Source organism: Sceloporus occidentalis, unplaced genomic scaffold (assembly GCF_023333645.1).
Source record: "Sceloporus occidentalis isolate IW3139 unplaced genomic scaffold, rSceOcc1.0.p SCAF_5, whole genome shotgun sequence".
NCBI lineage: Eukaryota > Metazoa > Chordata > Lepidosauria > Squamata > Phrynosomatidae > Sceloporus > Sceloporus occidentalis.
Window position 1 is genome coordinate 82902092 of NW_028316985.1, and position 21872 is coordinate 82923963.

The 21872-nt window shown below is 40.3% G+C and overlaps 1 protein-coding gene across 2 annotated transcripts in view; it reads right to left on the reverse strand.

Annotated features, from left to right (window-relative positions):
• The window catches only part of LOC149312404 (LHFPL tetraspan subfamily member 3 protein), a 257670-nt gene that overhangs the window by 90896 nt on the left and 144902 nt on the right, over positions 1-21872 (reverse strand). For both annotated transcript variants that reach the window (XM_089524563.1, XM_089524564.1), the window contains exon 2: positions 11263-11499. In XM_089524563.1, coding sequence (XP_089380689.1) covers positions 11263-11499 — 237 coding nt within the window. The remainder of the gene's footprint in view (positions 1-11262; positions 11500-21872) is intronic.

Sequence of the window (21872 nt, forward strand, 5' to 3'; positions counted from 1 at the left end):
AGGGGGAAAAAAGTAACACATAGTTTGGCCATCAGAAGCATATGTTGTTTGTACATCTTAAATCCTCACTTCTATTGAAGCGGGATGAGAAGTGTGGGTCTTGCAAGGCCATTTTTGTGGCCCCTGAAACCTCAGAGAGAGCAATAAATTCTCCCTATTTGGGGAAGGAGAGTCTCCCCAAATGAGAGAATCACATTTCCAGGATGTACATTTTTTCTCTGAAACAAGATATGCCTCCGTATCTTTTAAAAAGCGAAAACAGATCCATTGAAAATAAACAAGCATTTTTTTTTAATTGGAAGCAAGAAAAAGGGTGAGTATGGATACTTCTGGAAATGATTACTTCTGGAAACTCTTTCCGGAAACCAGGTTTAATTTATTAGAGTGGTATTCTTCTGTTGCTATAGCACATGGTAGCTATATTTGTAACAATTGTATTATCTATTAAAAAGAAGGGCAGATTAATAATAACACAAGACTGCGTCAGCTATGATTCACATATGTCTGCTGACAACAGACACCACATAAAATAGTCAACACTATATTACTTCTAGGATTATATGATTCAGGACATGATGATGACTTTACAGGTTATCTAATCCAAGCCCTTGCTCAATGTAAGAATCTTACAACTACAACTTTCCTGTCAGATGGCTGTCCAGCCTTCTCCTAGATACCTCCAACAATAGAGAGCCCAATACCTCTCAAAGTCTGTTCCACTGTCAAACAACCATTACTGTTAGGAAGTTAATCCAATATTTAGACAAAATTGACTTAATTTCCATTTCTTCCTGTTCATTATAGTCCTCTTCTCTGACTCAATAAAAAAAATAGGTTTGTTCCCCCTTTTGCGTTATGGCTCTTCAGATGGTTGATGATGGGTATCATATTAGATCTTCTGAATATTCCACCAGAATTGAGTTTAAAAAGTCGTATGAGTCCAAACTTTTAAAGGACATTTTTGATAGTCATTTTCTCAGGGACTAGCAGCTCCTCTTGTGGTACAAGCATGTATAAAACATCTGTTCCCTTCCTATTTGAAGACCTTCGCTCTAGGAGGTCAATCAAGGTGTACTTCATGCACAAGCATTTCCTTTCAAGTGAGATCAGCTTCACCTGAAACCTCACTGATTTGCAGTCTAATTGGTGACCATGGGAGTTTCACAGTCCCTTAAACTCCATACAGTTTCTGGTGCTACAGCCTACTGCAAACTTACAGCAGCTAATCATCTCACAGAGACCCAAGAGGCATATATTCAAGAGGAGATTGTCAGCCTTCCTCAGGAAAATAACAAGGCTACTATGGGGAAGTGGGGAAATTTTATTTCTCTATATAATGTGTCATCTTTGCCTTCTGCTGAATAAAGCTAACAACCAACAGCTGAACAGCAGGAGGAAAACATGAAGGGGAAAAAAACAGAGTGAAGGAAGCAAGGCTTGCTCTTTACCCGCTGGTGCTATTGCAGGAGAGCTAAAGGGCACGTGCCAATTAATTCTCAGCAGGCTCTCAACAATTGCTCTAAATTCAGGAATTAGAAGCCAAAGGGTAATTCTGACATGGCAGAGGAGCACAGCAGTAAAGCATGAAACAATTCATGTTTTTCGCCCTCAGAAGATCATCTCTTAACCATTCTGCAGCTCTTCACCCCGTACTGACAGCTCCCATAGTTCTATTATGGTAGCAGAGCCCTGCCCTTTTGCGTCTCTTTTTCTGAACATGTCACTCGGTGACTCGAACGCTGAAACTCCCAATTAGAGATCTGAAATGTCTATCTTAAAAAAAAATATGGCCTGTCATTCCAGGTGCACTCCAATATACTTGTCATCTCTAAAAGACAGAAACCTTCATGGGAATAGCGATAAAAGATTAAACAATTTGCTTTGGGAAAACTTCATTCCCCCTACCCAACCCCACCTGAGATACTTAAAATGCAACACTGCACACAGAATGACCTTATGGCAAACTGCAAAAATGAGGAAGGGTAACCTCCAAGTGTACTTTTTCATGATAGGTTCTTACACAAGCCACACCAGCCCTTTCAGATGAAACAAGAAGTGACTGGATGATGATATTTAATTTAAACAAACCCCCACAACACACAAAAAAATACACACATAAAGTGTATGAGTGCATTCCTTGTTTTAGGGGAGAAAGGTGCCCCAGAGGCATGATTCTACAATGGGGGAATTTCTCAACATTTTTGCCATTTCCCCCTCTGGGGGTATTTGGGGAAACATGTAGAGCAGTCTTGGGGGGGGGGGGGACAAAGACCTGAGACACATGAATTACACCTTTTGCAGAAGACAAAAGGTATGTGAAGGTGGCACTCCTGAATTGTTCAGCAATCAGAAGGTGCAAGTAATTTTCAAGCATGTGGATGCATGTTAACACCAAAGATTCAGTTTCTTAATCCTTGGACAGACAAAGAACATGTCAAAAGGATGGGACCCAGCAATTATTCTACAACAGGGTTAGCCAGAGAACATCCTGAGGGCTGCATTCACTCCCTGGATCCCACTTTTTAAGTCCCTAAAGCCCGCCCCTTTAGTTAAAAAAATCATGGTGACTTTTGAGTAGTTTTAAGATGGAAACTGCAGAGAAAATCCGATGTGTGAAAACATAAAACATCTGCACACCACCTAGACAGCTCCCAAATACCTCCCTATCTGCTTCTAATCCCTCTCAAAATGGTGGCAGGATATCATGTTATATCACTTCCAGTTGACATTTTGAGAGGGACTACAGAGCTATTTGAGCTTGCTGGAGGGTGCTGAGGGGGTTCTTGGAGGTGGAATTAGTCCCATTCCTCTAAGCAGTTGCCCACACCTGTCTACAATACTTCACAGACCTGACTGCATGATATCTGGACTAAGGGCCAGAACAGATCAGTTGGGAAAGCTGGCTTCCAGGGGTCTTGGGAGTGTGGTGTTTTGACACCACACACCCTGAAGCTGTCCGGAAGCCAACTAGACATGGGTGGCTTCAAGACACTCCAGTTCTGCAGTTTTGGGGCAGTCTGTTTTGCTCCTAAAACACCAAATAAAAATGCTTGCAGATTTCTTATAAAGCAAATTGACCTGTTTCAAAAATAATGCATCCTTCAGTTTATTAATGTCTCTAAATCAGCAGTGAACAAAAGTGGAAGGCCAGGTGGGTACATTAGTCTCCCAAGGATCTTGGAGGCCCTGCATCTCTCCATCACACTTGCTCCCACACACATTAAAAAAAAATCAGCTTTTTTGGTCCCAAGCACCCTCGAGAAGGTATGGGAGGCATTTTAAATCATGCTCTGGGGGTACCTTGCAACATTTTAGGCCCAGAAGAGGACTTTTTAACAACAGGAAATGAACAAAGCTAATTTCCTGTTCACATCTGATATTTTTTTAAAAGCCAGGGCCTATATTTGCCAGGGGGAGTACAAAATGTGGTGGATATCTGCTCTGCACTCCTTAGAGAGCACGTTGGGGCATTTCAGGCCAATATTTTTAATGCAACAATTGTTACTTCTGGAGCACCAAGAGATTTCCAAACATGGTGGAAATGCCTTCCACATCCCTAGAGTGCATTTTAGGGCATTTGAGAGCCCAATATTTTTGTATTTACCTTTACCTCTGGGGGATCCTGGAGGCCACAAAAATGGGCCTAGGTCTGTGGTGGCAAATCTATAATACAGGTGCTAGAGATAATAATAATAATAATAATAATAATAATAATAATAATTTGTATCCTGCCCCTCTGAGAACAATCGGGGCAGCTAACAAAGTTAAAAATACAAATACAAAAATACAAAACATATTGGTGTGCAGATGGCATGCAAAGCCATTTTTGAGGGCACGTGGAGGGCAGAGAAGAGGAGGAACAGGTGCATATCAGCTGTCTCCAGGAAAGTCCCACGGAATTCTTGGCCCCCAGAAGATAGCAGTCCTGTCCCCTGACATCCTGTCCCCCAGAAGTTCCACCCCCCGGCACCAAGTGATACCCAGTGCAGGAAGACCTTTGAGTTTGGCACTCGGTTTCTTAAAAGGTTTGTCATCACTGGCCTATATGCCACATGTGTACCATGGGTCACACTTCATCCACTCTTGCTCTAAATTTTGAGATACAGTTTTTTGTATATTTTTAAAGCATCTCAGTGCATAGAAAATACATGTTCCAAGTTAAAATGTTTGTAAATATGTAGATATTAGGACAGAGTTAGATAACCTTGGGCTATCCTAATAGTTTGCATTGCCTTTTACTAGTATTAAACCAGCTTGTGTGCTTCTATTTTAGCAGAAATTGTATCTAAAAATAAAATGTTTTAGTGAATTTGTCAACATCACAGATTAATACAGCATTGGGACAGAATATATTTATGAATAAACACTTGTGAAATTGATCTGGATAAGCAAGAGACTGATCTATCTATCTCTAGCCTTAAATGCGAAACTGCTGTGGGGCCCATATAAAATTGTGATAAAACTATTTTTTTTGAGGAAAAAAAATCTCCTGTGGTCATCAGTGGTGTCACTAGGGCTGGTGTCACTCGTGTGGGGTGACAGCATTGGCAGCAAACTGCCTTGCCCCCTTCCTTCATTTCTCCTGCTTACCCAGCCAAACCTGGAAAGACTTAGATGGTTGGCTGGACAGGCAGGTGACCAAGTGGATGCTCACCCCTTCTCTCCCTCCACCTCACCCACTCACATGGCCAGCTGTTGAAAGACCTGGCAGCTGGCTAGGCAGGTGAGCAAGTCAGCAAATGGCCAGCTCTCTTCCCTCCCTCCTCCTCGCCTGCTCACCCAACCAAACCAGGAGGTTGGGGTAATATTCTGCAATAGGGATGCGGAGAGACACTGGCAAACTGAACTGTTCAGAACTGCCTATCGGAGTCGGGCTGGCAAAAAGGTGGGGGCCTGCCTGATTAGAGGCTATAAAAAGGAGGAGGAACCATTAACAAAGAGAAGCATATCAAGAACTGCTAGGAGAGCAGTTAGAATTGCCAGAAGTGCAGTTAGAAGTGGATATGTGCCTTAATGGCACTCACACTCCCATGTAAGATAGAAAGATTTCAAAAGGACAAAGAAAGTCCAGTGCCAGAGAGGAGTGTGTCTTAAAACTGCCAGGAATGCAGTTGGAAATAAGAGTTAAGCCTTGATGGGATTCAGAGTCCATGTAAGTTAGAAAGATTTTAGAAAGACAAAGATGTCCTGTGAAATCAGTTTAAAGTGTTGCATTCTTTGAACAGTGGAGAACCAGTAAAGGGAAGGCTTGTATCCACCTTATTCTGTGGAGTTGTAACTTATCAATAAAGCTAGCGATTCATAGGATTGTTCTGTTGTTGAATAGCAAGGCCTCTGAGTGTCTATTTAATTAATGATCCATTGTCTGCTGGGAAACCCCCCTCACCCTGGGTGGTTTACATTTGCTGGATCTTGATTTTGGTGTTTTTCAAGACCAAACTTTGTTTACTTTAAGGGTTTCTTCAGTCCTGTTGAACTTGTCTAGGAGTTTATGGATTTCAATGGTTTCCCTGTGCATTCTGACTTGATAGTTATTGGCATGGTTCAAAATTTCAATGATTTCGAACATCATTTTATGCCCAGGATGGTTTATAACAGGTTCTGCTACTGCTGATTTTTCTGCCTGACCCAGTCTGCAGTGCCTCTTGTGTTCCTTGATTCATGTTTGAACAATGAGTTTGATGGTCCTTATGTAGATGCGTCTGCAGCTGCATGGTATGCTGTAAACTCCTGTGGCCATGGCAGGGTCTCTCCTGTCCTTTGCTGAATGCAGAATTTTCTGGATTTCTTGGTTGGTTTGTAGACTATTTGGAGTTTGTATTTCCCCACCAGTTTCCCTATTCTGTCTGTGACTCCTTTGGTGTATGGTAAAAATACCTTCCCTTTGGCTGGTTGTTTGTCTTCACTCCTCTGGGTTTTTCTGGGTCTGGCAGCCCTTCTGATATCTGAGTTGGAGTATCCATTAACCATTAGAAAAACCCATAGGAGTGAAAACATCAAAATCAAGACCCAACAAATGCAAATGAAAACCACCCAGGGTGAGGGGGGATTTCTCGGCAGACAGTGGATCATTAATTAAATAGACAGCCTGAGACTTGCCGTTCAACCACAGAACAATACACAGATTAACATTTAAATCACTTCCTCTCAACCAGCAATATATATATACTTGTCCTTCCCTTTTTGCAGACTTGGAGTCCACGGTCTTGCTCTTCACGTGAGAGACAAGCAAGGAGGAACAAGCGGGGAGGACCATGGGCACGCACACCATTATTTTAAATGGGATCCAAATATTTGCAAGTCACCATTTTTGTGTTTTCTCCCCAGAATGGATTCCCCGCGTATTGGGATGGGCTACTGTATACCCTACTCTTTTCCATGCCAGCATTCTCTGAAGATGCCAGCCACAGCTGCTGGTGAAACATCAGGAGTAAACTCTTCTAGAACACGACCTCAGAGCCTGAAAAACACGCAAATTTTTTTTTGGATGCCAGTCATGAAAGCCTTCAACTTAACAATTAAAACACAGATGAAGTGCAACTGAAGTCTTTGAGTGAACTGGAACAAAGTCAACTTGTAACAAGTGAAGTGATCTACACATTTTAAGTACACATTGTAAATACAAGCTTTGGGAACCAGCTACCAAAAGAGATACCATCATAAGTTCTTTCTGTAAATAAAAGTTACTTTCTTCTTGTTCACAGTGGGGTGGCTTGAAGTGATTATTAAGTAACAACATCAAAAACACGCTACCAAAAATATTAAAAACACTTAATAGTAAAGAAGCTGAAGTAAGTGGGAGGACCAAAGGTTAGAGTAATAGTACTGAGGCAAGAAAAGCCTCAAACTATTTAGGGTAAGACAAGGGAAGAATCCTGTGTAACCCAGTGGTCATAGGGGGCATCTTCACCCCATTTGTAGAGGTGGCCTGGCTGGTGCCGGGATTAAGACAGACTACAGGCAGCCATCTCACCAGATGTTCAACCCCTGGGCTTTTACTTGGTGCAGTCTGCACCCCCGTATCCCCTGGTGATGGCTGTGATGATCATCATGTCTCATCTCCTGCCTTGAACAAAACCCTCTTGAGCAAGATCCTCACAAATGAACTCATATATTCCCCCCACCTCTTAGCAAATCTGGGAGACCAATTCCAGAATAATGCAAAACTCACAAACCATCATTATCCAGCTGTAGGCTAGGCTGTCAAGTATGCTTGTTTTATTTTCCTGACACCCTTCTACACATACACACCCATTCCACACATGATTTTTTTTTATACCTGGGCAATCTAAATACTTGCAAACCTATACATCTACAAATCATTTTTTAAAAAAATAAATGCCTGGGCAATTCAAATGTTTGCAAATTCAGTTGGCATGATACAATTTGCCACCTGAAAATAGATTCAGATGTATTCAGACCTCAGGATCAGACTCAATAAGCCTTCTAATATTTATAGTTTGGGGCTCATTCTTAACTCTTGTTTTGAAAGCTTTGTAGGAAAATTTATAGCCTTTGTGAAGAGACAGCATTCTTCAAATGCTTAATAACTCACACACAGCAATGCTACCAGCAAGGAAACACAACAGTAAATAATTACTGGCTTCCTGAGTAGCAGCCATCCCAATTATTTGGTTAAGCCCCTGCCTGAGTGATTAATAGATACTATTTTAGCAGTGAATGATGAGTTCAGGGAGAGACAACTAGTAGAAGAATAGTGGCATTGATATGTAAATGACAGAAGACTTGAGTACATCTTAAATTAAAAGCAAACTGCTCCAGCAAACTCTGATTTGATGGACAACTAAAGCCAAAATCAGTGTGGTATAGTGGTTTGACTGTAGGATACTGGGAAACCAGGGTTCAAATCTCTGCTCCGTCATGGAAGCCCACTGGGTGACTTTTGGCAAGTCACACTCTCAGCTTCAGATGAAGGCAAAGGCTCTCTGAACAAACTCTGCAACCCCTTAAGCCAGAAATGATTAGAAGGCACACAACAACAACAAAACTATAGCAGTAAAAATGGAAAATGTGTAGTCAGAATTTTCTACCACTTCGAATAAAATCATTGAAAACTGGGCTGTAAAATGGGTCCAATATGGTTGTGTTATGAATTTTTTTTAAATTCAATCTAGAGTTCTTTGTCCTCTGCATAATGATAAAAAAAGAAAATGTTCAAAACATTATGTCTCAGCAATCCAAATGCTATATTCAGAAACAGAATTTCAAATGTATTATGGCAAGGCATGTATGATTTCCCTTAGTTTAAATGCTTATTTCTCATCTTCTGCTATTTGATTAGTTTGAATAACTAGTTTGAACTTTATGTGGGGAGGAGCAAGTAATCATGCAAGGCCATGAATCATAACACACAGCTGGGAACGTTACTTTTTTGAACCATAGTTCTCAGATTCTCCTAGTGACCATGCTTTTGGTAGAGTATGGAGCTGTGATCTGAAAAAAACAAACACAGAACTTCACCAAGCTCTGCTCAGATCCCCAGAAATTCTGTTTACGTTCCCTGAAAGCTTTGTTGATTTCAGCAGGCAACAGCTGAATGGTTTCAAGCTGATCTCTTTGTAACCATGAGAACTAGAAAAAAAATAAAGCAGAGATTATTGGCTATTTCAATGGAATTGCATCTCTCTTCATACAAGACTGATTTAGTCCTAGTGAACTATCAGTTAAGAACTGCTTGTGAATTTATTTGAACACCTTGTCTGGCTATAAATTTGAAGCAATATATCAATTTGCACAAAAGCCAACGCAAAAGCATCTTGAATCATACTACTTTAAGGTTTGGGGACTTTGCAATACAGTTGGCCTTCCACATTTGAGGCTTTGACTTCTGCAGATGTGATTATTTGCGAGTTTGATTAATATGTTCTTTCTAGGAATCTCTAGGTCATCCAGAATTAGGATGATCTAGATGGATTTGTGCTGGATGATCTAGAGATTATTAAAGAGACCACTTCTCTGGGCATTTGTAGGTCTTCCAGCATGATTCTATGGTCAAACTCTGGCAGAAGTTGACCATAGGTTGTACTGAAGGATTACTAAAGAGGTATTCAAAAATAGTGTTGTTTTTTTTAATCTTTGGTTTTCCCACTTTCATGGGGGTCCTCCTGTGCTACTAATCTCTGCGAATGTGGAAGGCCCACTGTATCTGATTTTTAAAAATTCTGCCATGGAAACTATGGAAAATTAAACGGCAGTTGTATTATTTTCAGTGCAGTTTGTCTTGGCTTTAGGGGCAGAAACTGGAATTCTTGTTGCAATTCGTTTTGTTCAGATTCCCAAAATACAATGGGCACAAGGCCGATATTAGGAACGGCAATAACCCCAGGCTACAAAGAGGCTGCCCATGAAGTTAAACCGTAAGCTGAAACTACCCAGATATTATCACACCCCTTCAAATACAAGGATCTGTAAGCATCTCCATTCTGGAGACTACAATAGTTAAGCTGGACTTGGCAAAGTATGTCCATAAAGCTTCATATGACCCTAGGGCTAGTTTGCAGTAGTTCTGGACCATTTCCCCTCTGGACCATTTCCCCTCTGGCTAAAAGAAAAAAGAGAGATGGGCTGCCTCTTCTGGAAGCTTCCAGGAGTGATGTTTCACTTTTTAAAAAGGTTATACGGTGTCCCTTGCTCTCTTCAACAATTTAAAAACAAAACAAAATAGAAAGTGGACAATATATTCATTCATTCAGTATGAAGTTTGTTTTGTCTACCCCACTTTTTTTTTGCAGTCTGCATGGTTCCTAGAGAGTTCTGGGGCATAAAATGACACCTCAGTCAAGCTGAAGTTGCCCAACCATTAGATATAGCATCACATCTCAGAATGCATAAACTACACTGTCATTCTCTGTCAGGGAGTTAAACAACAGCTGAACACAAATCCACAAACATCTGGCAGGTGTTATAAAGAAACAGAGGATCCTTTGAGTCTGTAGACAGAAGTCACTGCCCAAGGCCACAAGTCATCCTCAGGCTAAAAGCAGAAACAAGCTCTTGACTTTATGTTGTATACATACTATTGCAGTTACCTGACTAGTTGTTTGGAACAGAGTAGACAATGCAACTCAGACTATTAGCCTCATAGAAGTTTGCTTGTTCTTGGTTTGTTTAATGTGCCTTCAAGTTGTCTGCTGACTTGTTGGAATCCTATGCATCTCATAAAGTTTTCTGAGGCAAGGAATACTCATAAATAGTTTGCTATTGTCTTCCTCTGAAATATAGCCTACAGGACCTGGTATTCTTTGGTGGTCCTCTATTCAAGTACTAACCAGGCCTGACCCTGCTTAGTTTCCAAGATCAAATGGGATCCAGCGTCCACAGGGTACTTTATAAAAACAAAATGTCACTTTTTCCTTAGAGCTATCAAAATAAAAGTCAGCTTCCCAGCTTGACCATGAAACCCACTGGGCGACCTTGAACAAGTCACATGCTCTCAGCCACAGGGGAAGGCAATGGCAAACCTCTTCCGAACAAGTCTTACCAAGAAACCATGATAGGTTCACCTTAGGGTTGCCATAAGTTAGAAATGACTTAAAGGCACACAACAACCACAAAACCACAAATATCCCTCATCAACACCCCCACACACCCCCAGACACCATCTAAAAGACCTGTCCATGTCAATACAATGCACGGCAGTTAGGCAGAACAAGCACTACAAGCTCTGAGCTCTCTCAGGTCCACCAGCGTCTGGTGACCTACTCCATCATCTGCCTCATTACCTATCCTCTTGCTGAACATGCCTTTCTTTACCAGAGCTTAGAAAAACTACTTCTGCAGACAACTGTGAGAATCTAGCTAGCTGAAAGATTTGGAGAGTTGTAGTCCAAAGGAGAAACTTTTTCCACTTCTCCCCCTCCCCACTGTTTGATGGAAAGTAAATGCTTCATTGGGTAGTACCTCACAAGAATTAAAATTACCATGAAATCAGTTTGAATACAGGGAGCATCAGAGAAGACAATCCCATGGAGACATTAAAAAACGACACATGGAGAAACTGAAGGGTGTCTTCTGACAAGTTCAAAAATATCAAGGACATGTTCTTTAATGCAGAAAAAAATATGCAAGTCAAAGACTTCTTCTAAGAATTGAAAAGCATTCTTAAAAAGACACGGCAAAGTTGAGATTGACAGCGGGCTGTGGAGTGGATGACTAAAGAAAATTGAGATGGTTGAGGGTTTTTAAAAAAGTATTTGCCTTAAAGGCAGCTCAGAGTAATATGGTCTTCCAAAGTAGGCCTACCTTTGTTTTCCAGTTTGAGTTCTTCTGCTAGTAAGCTGTCTTGTCTATTGCCAAGTACAAATGCCAGGAATGAGAGAATGAGGGCATCCAGGATCCCAATAATGGCCAGGATATATGCCCAGCGGATTGAACAGGCCCCCAGCGTGTACTTGTCTGTCTTGTCACCACACATCCGTTTCACCTCTTTGGCATCCCAGCCATCAGGATAAATCATACAGCCAAGCACAAGGCAGGCAGCTGAGAAGAGAGAGAAAAGAAAGAGAGAAGACAATTAAAAACATCTATTTTTCATGTACTCATTGTATTTCACAACTATGCATTTGTGAATTTATTCAATTTCATCATCTTTCCCATGCTTAGTTATTAAAAGCTTCAACTTTGTGACCCAGGACTTCATAAGCAGATCTTCTCAAAGGTAAGCAAAATGCTTTGTTAGCTTCAATCCTTAAAGCCATTCATCCTGTCAATTAAAACAAGGCACCCTCAACAACTTCTTTGTTGGTGTTCCATAATTTCTGAGCCTGTTATATGAACGCTCTTGCAAACCAAATGGGGAAACTAGTCCATCCACTGACAGCACAGAGCAAATAGAAATACTTTACTCTAAATTAAAAGTCTGTCAAACTACTCAAGTAAACTCACAGGCATAGAGAAGATTTTTTTTTTGTTTATCCATATTTAACACCAATGAAACAAGATGTTGAAGCAGGATGAAAAAAGTGAATTACACACAAGAGGAAATATATAATCACACAGCCCACTCCTAGTTTGTTGAATATTTATTAGGTTTCAGTGGCCAGCTCCTCAAAGAAGAGATGGATTTGCATGTGGACCAGTGACAGCACATCATGAATAAGTCTTAAGCCACTTTGTCAATTTCTTCCTGAATTCTTCTGCATTGCCTATTCTCTTGGCCAAAGAAGAACAGATAGTTAAGTCAGTCTTATGTTATACAGCAGAATGGCTTAACATTTTGGAACTCTTCTCCATCACAACCCTATCCTACCTCAATCTTTTAATCAACATTTCTGCCTATTATATACTGCTCACATATCTGATGAAGACCTTGCTAGCAATTTTCAAAAATTTCAGCATAAAAGGGGAAGTTTCTCCTCCCCGGCAAATATTAGAATAAGGAGATACTACTTTCATGGATGTTACACCCAGCACAAAGGGCTGAAGCATGAGATATCTCTACTATATTTATTTAGTTGCTCACTGGTTTGTAGATTAAAAATCCAAAATTAAGTTTTTTTACAGATTTGTTGCAGTCAGTGATAGTGAACAGAGACAGGTAAAAATGGCACACATTTCATTTCTAATTTTAATTTGGTTTGCTTGGAAGAAAAATTGATGTCAGGGCTCCTAAAAAGATTCATTACAAGCAAAATATGGTCAAGAAAATGCAGTATTTTTGGAGCTATTTAATTATCAGCCTTGAACAATATGAGAATGAGAATTAAGAAGGAGAATGGAATTGAAAACATACTAAAAGAAATGCAGACAGCTATCCGCCTTACTTAAGTAATAAAAAATATTTACATAATATTTTTATACAATCCCAGTGATCTTAACATTAATTTAAAATATGTAACACAGTTGTGGGAAACAAAACCAGTAAAGATTTCTAACTGGTCTTCACCCTGCCTCTGACTGGTCTAACTAACTCTTTTTTAGACAAGTGTGTAGACCTTTACACAACCTTAATGATAATGAGGTACTATTTATTCACCCATTTTTAAGGCAAGCCTATGAAGGTTTTATTGGAGTGGGATGGGGGATTTGAACACAGCCTTGAAGTGAAAAGTAAGTCTGGAAGTTGAGATGAAGAGATGAACTATCATGAAGATTGTGAGGAGCAGGAAAGAAAGCAGCTGCTGAGGAACCCAAGAGAGCAGCATTTGGAGAATATTTGAGGATTATACTCACCTTGTGGATTCTAAGGTATTTCAAGATTATAGCAACCCTGCAGTTCAGTTTGTGTGCTTGTTTACAATTTCATGCAAAGATATATTGTTTATATATTTCTTTTGTACTTTTTCAAGAATTTCCCCTTTCTCTTGATGTGTTACTACACTTTCTACATTCATATATGCTATTCATATGTTCAAATTGTGTTTCGTCTTGCCTTCACTCGAAAATATTTGGTATTTATACTTTGTTGGTATTTATGATTTATATGATGTATTTCAACAAGTGTGTGTGGCTGAGTTGGTTTAAACAAATTGAACTTGGCTCAGTCCTTGATGTGAAGCAGTGAGTGTCACATCAGCAGAGTTACACATCTACAAAAATAAAGTGGCATTGTGCATCCCAACAAGCCATGCATGAAAACATATTTTCTCTGTCAACAGGCGCACACAAATAATCTCTTTTGTAGCTCACCCCTGCCCCCACTATTCACTATTATCAATCAAAGTGACAACAACCAAAATCCACATCAGTGTTACTTTGCTGATACTTTGTCAAGCTGCCACTGGACATTGTACCCACTGGACACTTGACTACTGGGCCTGCTCTGGTCACCAGTGAAGAGAACAGGCTATCAAGCTCCTCTGGCAGATGGAGGTGTTTGTTATCTGCTATGATAAATACAACACACATTTGCCTATGGTCTTGTTGCCTGCCAAATGTTTCTCAAAGCGCTGACTTGGGGGGTCAGAAGGGCTGTCACTGCCAAAGCAAATCAATCAAAGCAAGATTGGAAGTCTGAGACATCAGCTTTGGGGATGGATGATGCCAAGAATGGAACAGAAAAGTTTCTTCCATGGTCATGATAGCAGCAAATGTTTTGACACTGGCACAAAGAGAAACTTCTTCATGCTTTTTTTACAGCCTGAGCTGACAGAACAGGTATAGTTTGCACAAATGGAAGAAGTGTAGTTTGTAAGCCTGGCATCTAAGTGAGACAGTTTCCACAAAAGTGCTAACATTTTGATTCTTTTCGCCAGAACAAAAACATTGTCTGATACTGAAGTAGCGTTAATTTGCCCACTGTTACTTTCTATAACCTCTCTGTTAGTCATGGATGGAATTTTTTAATGGTAGCTTCCAGAAAACCTTGTCAAGGTCCTGCAACTACAGCAACAGTTTAATGAAGGAATAGTACATGGCTTTTTTTTTTTTTTTGGTTTTTAAAACTGTTTTGTAATCAGGAAGCCAGGTGAAAAGAGGCGGTGCTGCACTGATGAGGTTTTGATCACATTTTCATGCGAGGAATTCAGGTCTTGTACTATCTGAACTAGAAATCAAACAGGGAGTGTTTTAAACAGGTGCAGTTTCTAACTTAAAATGTATTAAGTGCTTAGAGTAGGGATGGTAAACCTATGTCCCCACAGATATAACTCCCACCAGGCCCAGTCAATATGGCGAGTGGTCAGGGTAATGGGAATTATAGTTCAACAGCAGCTGGAGGGCAACAGTTTTCCCACCCTGCCCTGAGCACTATTTTATCTAAAATGATCAAAATATGGGGCAGGGAGGTGAGAAGAAGAAAATCTGAAAGAACTGCTATAGGGATAATCAATAAAAAAAGGAATACTATTAATTTTGATTAAGAAAGTAGCTATCTGGAGAGAAGGAATTCCAGTGCTAGGGAGCAGTCAAAGCAAGGAAGGATGAATGCTAGAAAATCATGGGGAAATTTAAGGCTTAAAAAAAAGAGCTTCCAAAGAAATCAGATGATGGGAAAATGTGTAAACACACAACACTGAGTAACTATGGAGCTAGTCTCTCCTCCCCCATTCCAAAACTTTTGCATTTCCTTTTAAGAAATTATTAGGGATTGTTATGAAGATGGCCACACTTTGAAAATACAGGGCCGCTACCAGATATAGATTAAGATTCAGCATTTGGCTGCATAGGATTTTGTGATGTTCAAAATTCATTTCTAAGTACAGCATGAGTATTTTCTGCAACCAAATGTGCATACGCATCCATTGCAATCGTTTTGCCTCCCTTTCCTTGCAGAGAAATGCTGTATGCTCTTAGGTGTTATTATTATGTTGCAAGTTCAAATGAGAATGGTTGCTTGGTGACAGATTCTGAATAGAGAGAAGCCCCCAGCACAGAGTTAAGCTGACGGCAAAGATGTGAAACGCATATAGGTGTTGCCACCACTCACCAGTTTCCCAGACCTTAACACTCTGAGCTTGAAGGTTTGTAACAGGCTTTGAAATCTTCCTCATCATCCTCTGTCTAGCTGGAAGTTGTTTTAGTAGCAGCAGAACTGTGAGAGTGGCAAAGGAGGGTTGCAGAAAAAGAAATGCAATAAAGTTTGAGCTGGGAAAGAATAGGATTCGGCTCTAGCCAATCCTACTATAACTGTGTGTGCCTGCTTAGAAAATACAAGACTAAGAACAGCTGCCTCCAGTATCTCTTACTGAGCATGTATGAACAGCAAAACAGAGAAAAGGAAAATAGATATGCCTGCCTAATAAGCTACTCCATCCAGGCATGTTAAAAAATCATACATCTATACGTTGAGCCACCAAAATAGAAATCATAAGCAATGTGATGCCTGGATAAAGAAAAAAGTCATCCCTGGCTGCACTGTAGAAGAAGCCTTCAAGGATTTTCTAGAAGGTTCAAAATGTTTTTGCTTACTTAGGCAGGGTTTCTCTGATGTGGTTGTTTCATTTTATATGTACATTTTGTTAGTTCTGGATAAAATGTTCACTGAAACATGTTGAACTACTCTTCTTTTTCTGTGGCGTAGGAACCTATTCTTTCCATGTTACTGTACTTCCGTCTCTGGTACCAAAATTTCTGTTAAAGAAGTAATGCCCAGGAACACCTCTTACTTTGTTAACTTATACAGGAGCTCTGTTAACAGTATTCAACCAAATACACAACCAGGGGTAGCTGTGTTGGCTATATAGCAAAGTACAACAACAGTGATACCTTTACTGAGCCATCCAAAATGGATAAAATGTATGTTGAAAGCTTTCAAAACTCCATTGGCTCCTTCATCTGGCAAATGTGATTTGCCTGATGAAGAAGCCAGTGGAACTTTGAAAGCTTATAACAAAATACAGTTGCCAACGGGTCACTCCCAGGTGTGCAGCAATGTGTATGTGTGTGTGGGGGTCTATATGCCGATGACAACTCTACTACTCCTTCCCGCCTCAGTCCAAGGAGGCTGTCCTGGTCCTAAACCAATGTCTGTCATCATAATGGACTGGATGAGGGCAAGCAAGTTGAAACTCAATCCAGATAAAATAGAAGTGCTCTTGGTCAGTCAGAAGGCAGATCAGGGAATATGGATCCAGCCTGTGTTAGATGGGGTCACACTCTTCCTGAAGATGCAGGTTCACAGTCTGGGGGTACTCCTGGGCTCAGCTTTGAACCTGGAGGCCCAGGTCTGTGGTGACCAGGAGTATTTTTGCACGTTTAAAACTTGTGCGCCAGCTGTGCCTATTCCTTGAAACACCGGATCTGGCCTCAGTGGTATATACCTTGATTACATTATGTTTGGACTACTGTAATGCGCTCTACATAGGACTGCCTTTGAAGAGTGTTCAGAAACTTCAGCTTGTCCAAAAAGCTGCAGCCAGCTAACAGGGACAGGTTATAGAGATTACACAACGCCCCTGTTGAAACATCTCCACTGGCTGTCATAATATATGAGCCTAATTTTGATCCCATCTATTCCCACAATGGCCTCCTGCTATAGAGATGAAACATTTCTGGAAATTTTGGGGAACAACTGAATTAAAAAAAAAACTGGAAAAAAATGCAGTATAGCAACTTTTATAGATTGAAAATAACTTTGTTATTTTAGAAACATAAAATGCATTATATATGACTTAGTTTGGTATAAAATTAGACTGCCTCTTATATTTAAAGTACAGTTTGTTCATAATATAATTACAAATTTAGTTTGTTTTTTAATTTTTAAAAATTTTTTGTTTCAAAGGGAGCTACAAGGTTGCGAACTCTAAGGAACATCTGAACAGTAACAAACCTCTTTGGTTTGCCAGTGTGAAAAGCAGGCAAATGCCCTCCCCGACAGAAGAACCCATCAACATCAGTAAAATAGGAGAAATTATTTTGTCTCTGCAACTTCTCTATAGTGTCAAGCAGACATAATGCGCACTCACTTCCATAAAAGCAAAAGGGAAAAGGAAGCCAAGACTGGTAATTGTAATGTTCTGATACTATATACAGTCTTCCAGAAAAGTCTTCCTCTTAGATTTTGCAACAGGCGTCTTCAATATTTTAATTATTTCAGAACAAAATATTCTACAATTCATTTTTTCAGGTTTTATCAGGGAGAACAAATAATGTTTCCATTATTTCCTCTGGGCTTTCCCATCTCTATTCCTGCTTCCACCTCAAATTGCTCAGGAACTCTCTCAATCTTCCAGCAGTGTTGTTCCTGCACCAGGTGTCACTCGGTATGGAGGGCAGGGCTTCCGGGGAAAGTGTGTACTCCCTCTCCCTGTGCCAGCCCATCCTTTTTTCTGATGAGGAAAAGGACAGGATGGTGCATGGAGGAGGGAGTGTGCATGGGGAAGAAGCATGGGGGTGGAGTGTGGGGAAAGAGCACAGGGAATGGAGTGTGGGAGACGGCAGGGGACTGAGCATGGGGGATAGCATGAGAGAGGGCTGACTGGATGTCACCCCCTTTCTGTGGTGTCACTTGGTGCAGGTCACACCCCTAGTGACACCACCGCCTTCTACGGAAGCTTTTCAAGGGACTCAGGTTTCATCCACATTGCAAAAACAATCCAGTTTGATGCCACTTTAACTGCTGTGGCTCAATGCTATGGAATTTGGGGAATGGTAGTTTTTATGAGACATTCTGTCAGGGAGCTCTGGTGCCACAAAAAACTATAATACCCAAAATTCCACTGCATTGAGCCATGGCAGTTAAAATGGTGTTAAACTGGATTATTTCTGCAGTGTGGATGCAGCCAATGAGTGCTATGAGTGGAAGAGAGGACAAGAAATGTTCCTTTCCCAACAATTTTGAACTATTCATAGCTTCTCACCAGTGAGATGGTATACAAGGAATAAAGGCATTTTTGCTGCCAAGAGCACTTAACTAAACCTGAATTTGCATTTTTTTATCTGCTGTTTTATTGAAGAAACATATGCTGGGAGCTCTGTCTAGAAAGGAAACCCAGGTCAGAAGACTGAGCAATGTTTTCTATTAAGCTGTTTGGGCTGCTTCCACATTTGTGTCTGCTGACCTATTTTGCTTTATTTGTTTACAGTTAGCTGAAATGCAATTAAAATGGATGTTTTAAACAAGTATTTGATATAATGACATTATTTAAAAACTATGTCTTGCTTACAGCCAATACCTCCTATGATATATTGTATTAGATTGTAAGCCTGAGGGCAGGGAACCGTCTAACTAAAAGATTGTATGTACAGCGCTGTGTAAATTTACAGCGCTTTATAAATAAAAGTTAAATAATAATAATAATAATAATAATAATAATATACTCATATGGTCAGTACCGTTCAGCAAAAGTTTCTAACAACTTGAGATGTTTTTTCCACCCCACTTTCTGTCTTCCTTATAACCATGGTTAGCTATTAGTGATCAATATTATCCATTAATTTTCCCTTTAACTTCTCTAATGTTATTTGGGAGGAGGAAATGTAATGACTGATTTCCCTCTTTTTTTCTTTCCCTTTTTTAATAGCAAAATAAAACTATTTCTATAAACAAGATGTAAGTATTTAATTAAAGGCAGAAGAACCTTAAGATATTTCTGCAGTGCGTATCCAGATTAGAGAGGCAGAGACTGTGTGTGTGTAGTGTTTAAGTAGCATAGGTATTAAAAAATAATAATTCCAAGGTGAAAAAGCATGCAAAGGGAGCATAGAGGCAAATGGAATTTAACTCATGGAGAATGTCATTGTGACATTCCATAAAATATGTTACAACAATGACCATTCCAGGGAAAACTGACATATAGAAGCCAAGATAGGACTTGAAAAGAAAGGGTGTGATGAGGTTTTGTAAAGTGGGTGATAACTTGAAATCATTCTTCTTACTGACAGGTACTGATGCCAAGTTATTGAGTGGAGAGGACCTATGGGGCTGCAGAGCAGATGGTGTAGCACTGACAAAGACAATGGCAGACATCTGGCAGACAGGTGTTAGATTTTGTATCTGGTCGCTAGCCGGGAACTCAAACTTATCTTTGCAGCAATGAATGTAACTGAAATGGTATTGAGCAGAGAGAGAAACAGAGCAGAAAAGCAGAACAAACCGGCTGTCAGCCTTTCCACACTGAGCGCTCAAGCTCAGGACCACAGTCTCTAGTGACACACGTTCCCTCCATCAAGAATCATTCTGGAGACTCTCTTCTCCACAACCAAATCTGGTTGAGCAGATGTGTTATTGTTCTTCAGTTCAGCTGTCAGTTTGGCTTCATGCACGTCCAAGACTGCTATTAAACTTGGCATTGCTCCCTGCAATGTTAATGATGCAGCTCTCCTGTGGAAACTTTTTTTTTTAAAGGATAGATTCCCAGCTTGCAGAATATACAACTGGGGTTTAAATATGTGTTTCTTAGAGCCTGCATAATGTTTGGTCAGAATCCTCTTTCTGATAATTTAAATCCATTTGTTTGGGTCCTATCCAGAACACAATTTAATCCATGTGATAACCTGTCAGATATTTAAGGATGTCTTTTATGTCACCTCTCTATTCTTCTTTTTTCCAGGATAAACACAGCTAATGCCTCCGACTTCCCTCATAAGTTTTGGTTTCAGGACGCTTTACCATCTTTGTCATCCTCCTGATGCATTTCAGCTTGCTGACATGCTTAAGCTGAGGTATCCAGAACTTGGGACCAGATCAATGGTCAATTGATTGATTAATTGATTGATTATCATCCCTCTTTCCCCCCAGTATAGGACCTATGTTGCTAGGTTTTCAAAAAGAGACAGTCAAAATTCATGACATGAAGGGGTGAAAATCAAGAAGTTACTATTAACATAAAAACAATAAAATACAAACGCACAAAACAGTGATGCCTTTATTGGCCAACTAAACTGCACAAAGTATATCATGCAAGCTTTGAAAGCATCACTGGCTTCTTCACCAGGAAAAGATGTCAAAAATCATACAAGAGAAGAAAAGCAATGATGCCAAGGCCCACATTCCACTACAGATGCCACCCTTGCCATCAGCCAAGATAGTATGGAGGGATCTTGACCATGTGGGGACTAGGGACAAAGTAACACAAAGTACAGACAAGAAAATGTCAACTCTACCAGCAAGGAAAAATAAAAACAACTTCCCTAAGGACCAGGCCATTTCTGTCCATCTGGATCCATTGAAAAAGCCAGGTATATTTTGTATTTTGTTGTATTCTGCTCCATGGCCAACAGGGCTTCTCTTGAATTTATAGTTATTAATAAATCTGTGTTCTGCCTAAATACCAAATGATAGCCAGATGATAGCCATGCTTTACTCTGTAAAATTAGCATATTGTTCAACTTCATGAAACATGAAGCATACATGGGCCCACATTTGAAAATACTGGTGCTTTCCAACCATCAAATAGAGGACATGCCTTATAATAAGGGATTTGCCACTCCTATAAGGGGCAAGCTTTTTGGTCTTCAAATAAGGGAAATCCCTTATACACCTAGCAACCCTAATGGGATCCAAGGTGGCTCACAAAACAAGTTAAAACAAAATAGAATTAAAACAGATGGTTCAATTGATTGAAATATGTGGATACGATGCCTTCACTGTCTCCTTTCTTTCCCTGTCACCTGATTAAATCAAGCAGTCAGTAGTGGTGCAGCTGAACAGGGAAAGGAGTAAAAGGCTTTAAAAGAGCAACAACATGGATCCTGCTTTTCCTTCTCTTTGGCCCCATACAGACAGGCCAAAATAAAGCTGCTTCAGGTCACTTTGGAGGTATGCTGTTTAAATGATGCATGCGTCCTAACAGCCCGGAAGCTGCGCCAAAGCTGCATGCCAGTCCTTATGACTGGATCGTGGCTTTGGTGCAGCTTCCAGACTCTTAGGACGCATGTATAATTTAAACAGCATACCTCCAAAGTGACCCAAAGCAGCTTTATTTTGGCCTGTCTGTATGGGGCCTTTGACTCTCTTCACCACCTAAGTTTTACATCCTTCTCCTTTCTTCATCAATACTCTCCCATTCATCAGCCCAGAATGTAGTCTTTTGTTGAGAAAGGGAATCTTCTCCATCTCTATACTTTCTGTCCTTTTGCCATCGGCTTTCTAGGAGAGAGCCCTGCTGGAAGTACAATCACACCCCCAGCAGAAAAGCATGTACAAGAAATAAAAAGCCACTGAGTGGGAGCCTGTTTTCCCCCTTTTTGACTTTCCACATCTAGGTTCTTTTCTTAAGAAAAGGTGATGAATCTTCCCAGTCTCTACACTTCCTGCCATTCTCCCCTTGCCCCTTTCATTTCCTCACCCTCCCTGACTCTGAATTGAGAGGTACAGGTAGACGTCAGTTAATAAAGATGATATGTCTCTGGGCATTATTTTTTTTTAACAGACAGTTCGGTACCAGAGGGAAAAACAACATGGAAAGAATGGGGATAGTTTCCTACACCACAAGAAAGGAGTTCAACATGTTTCAACAGAACTATTATTCAAA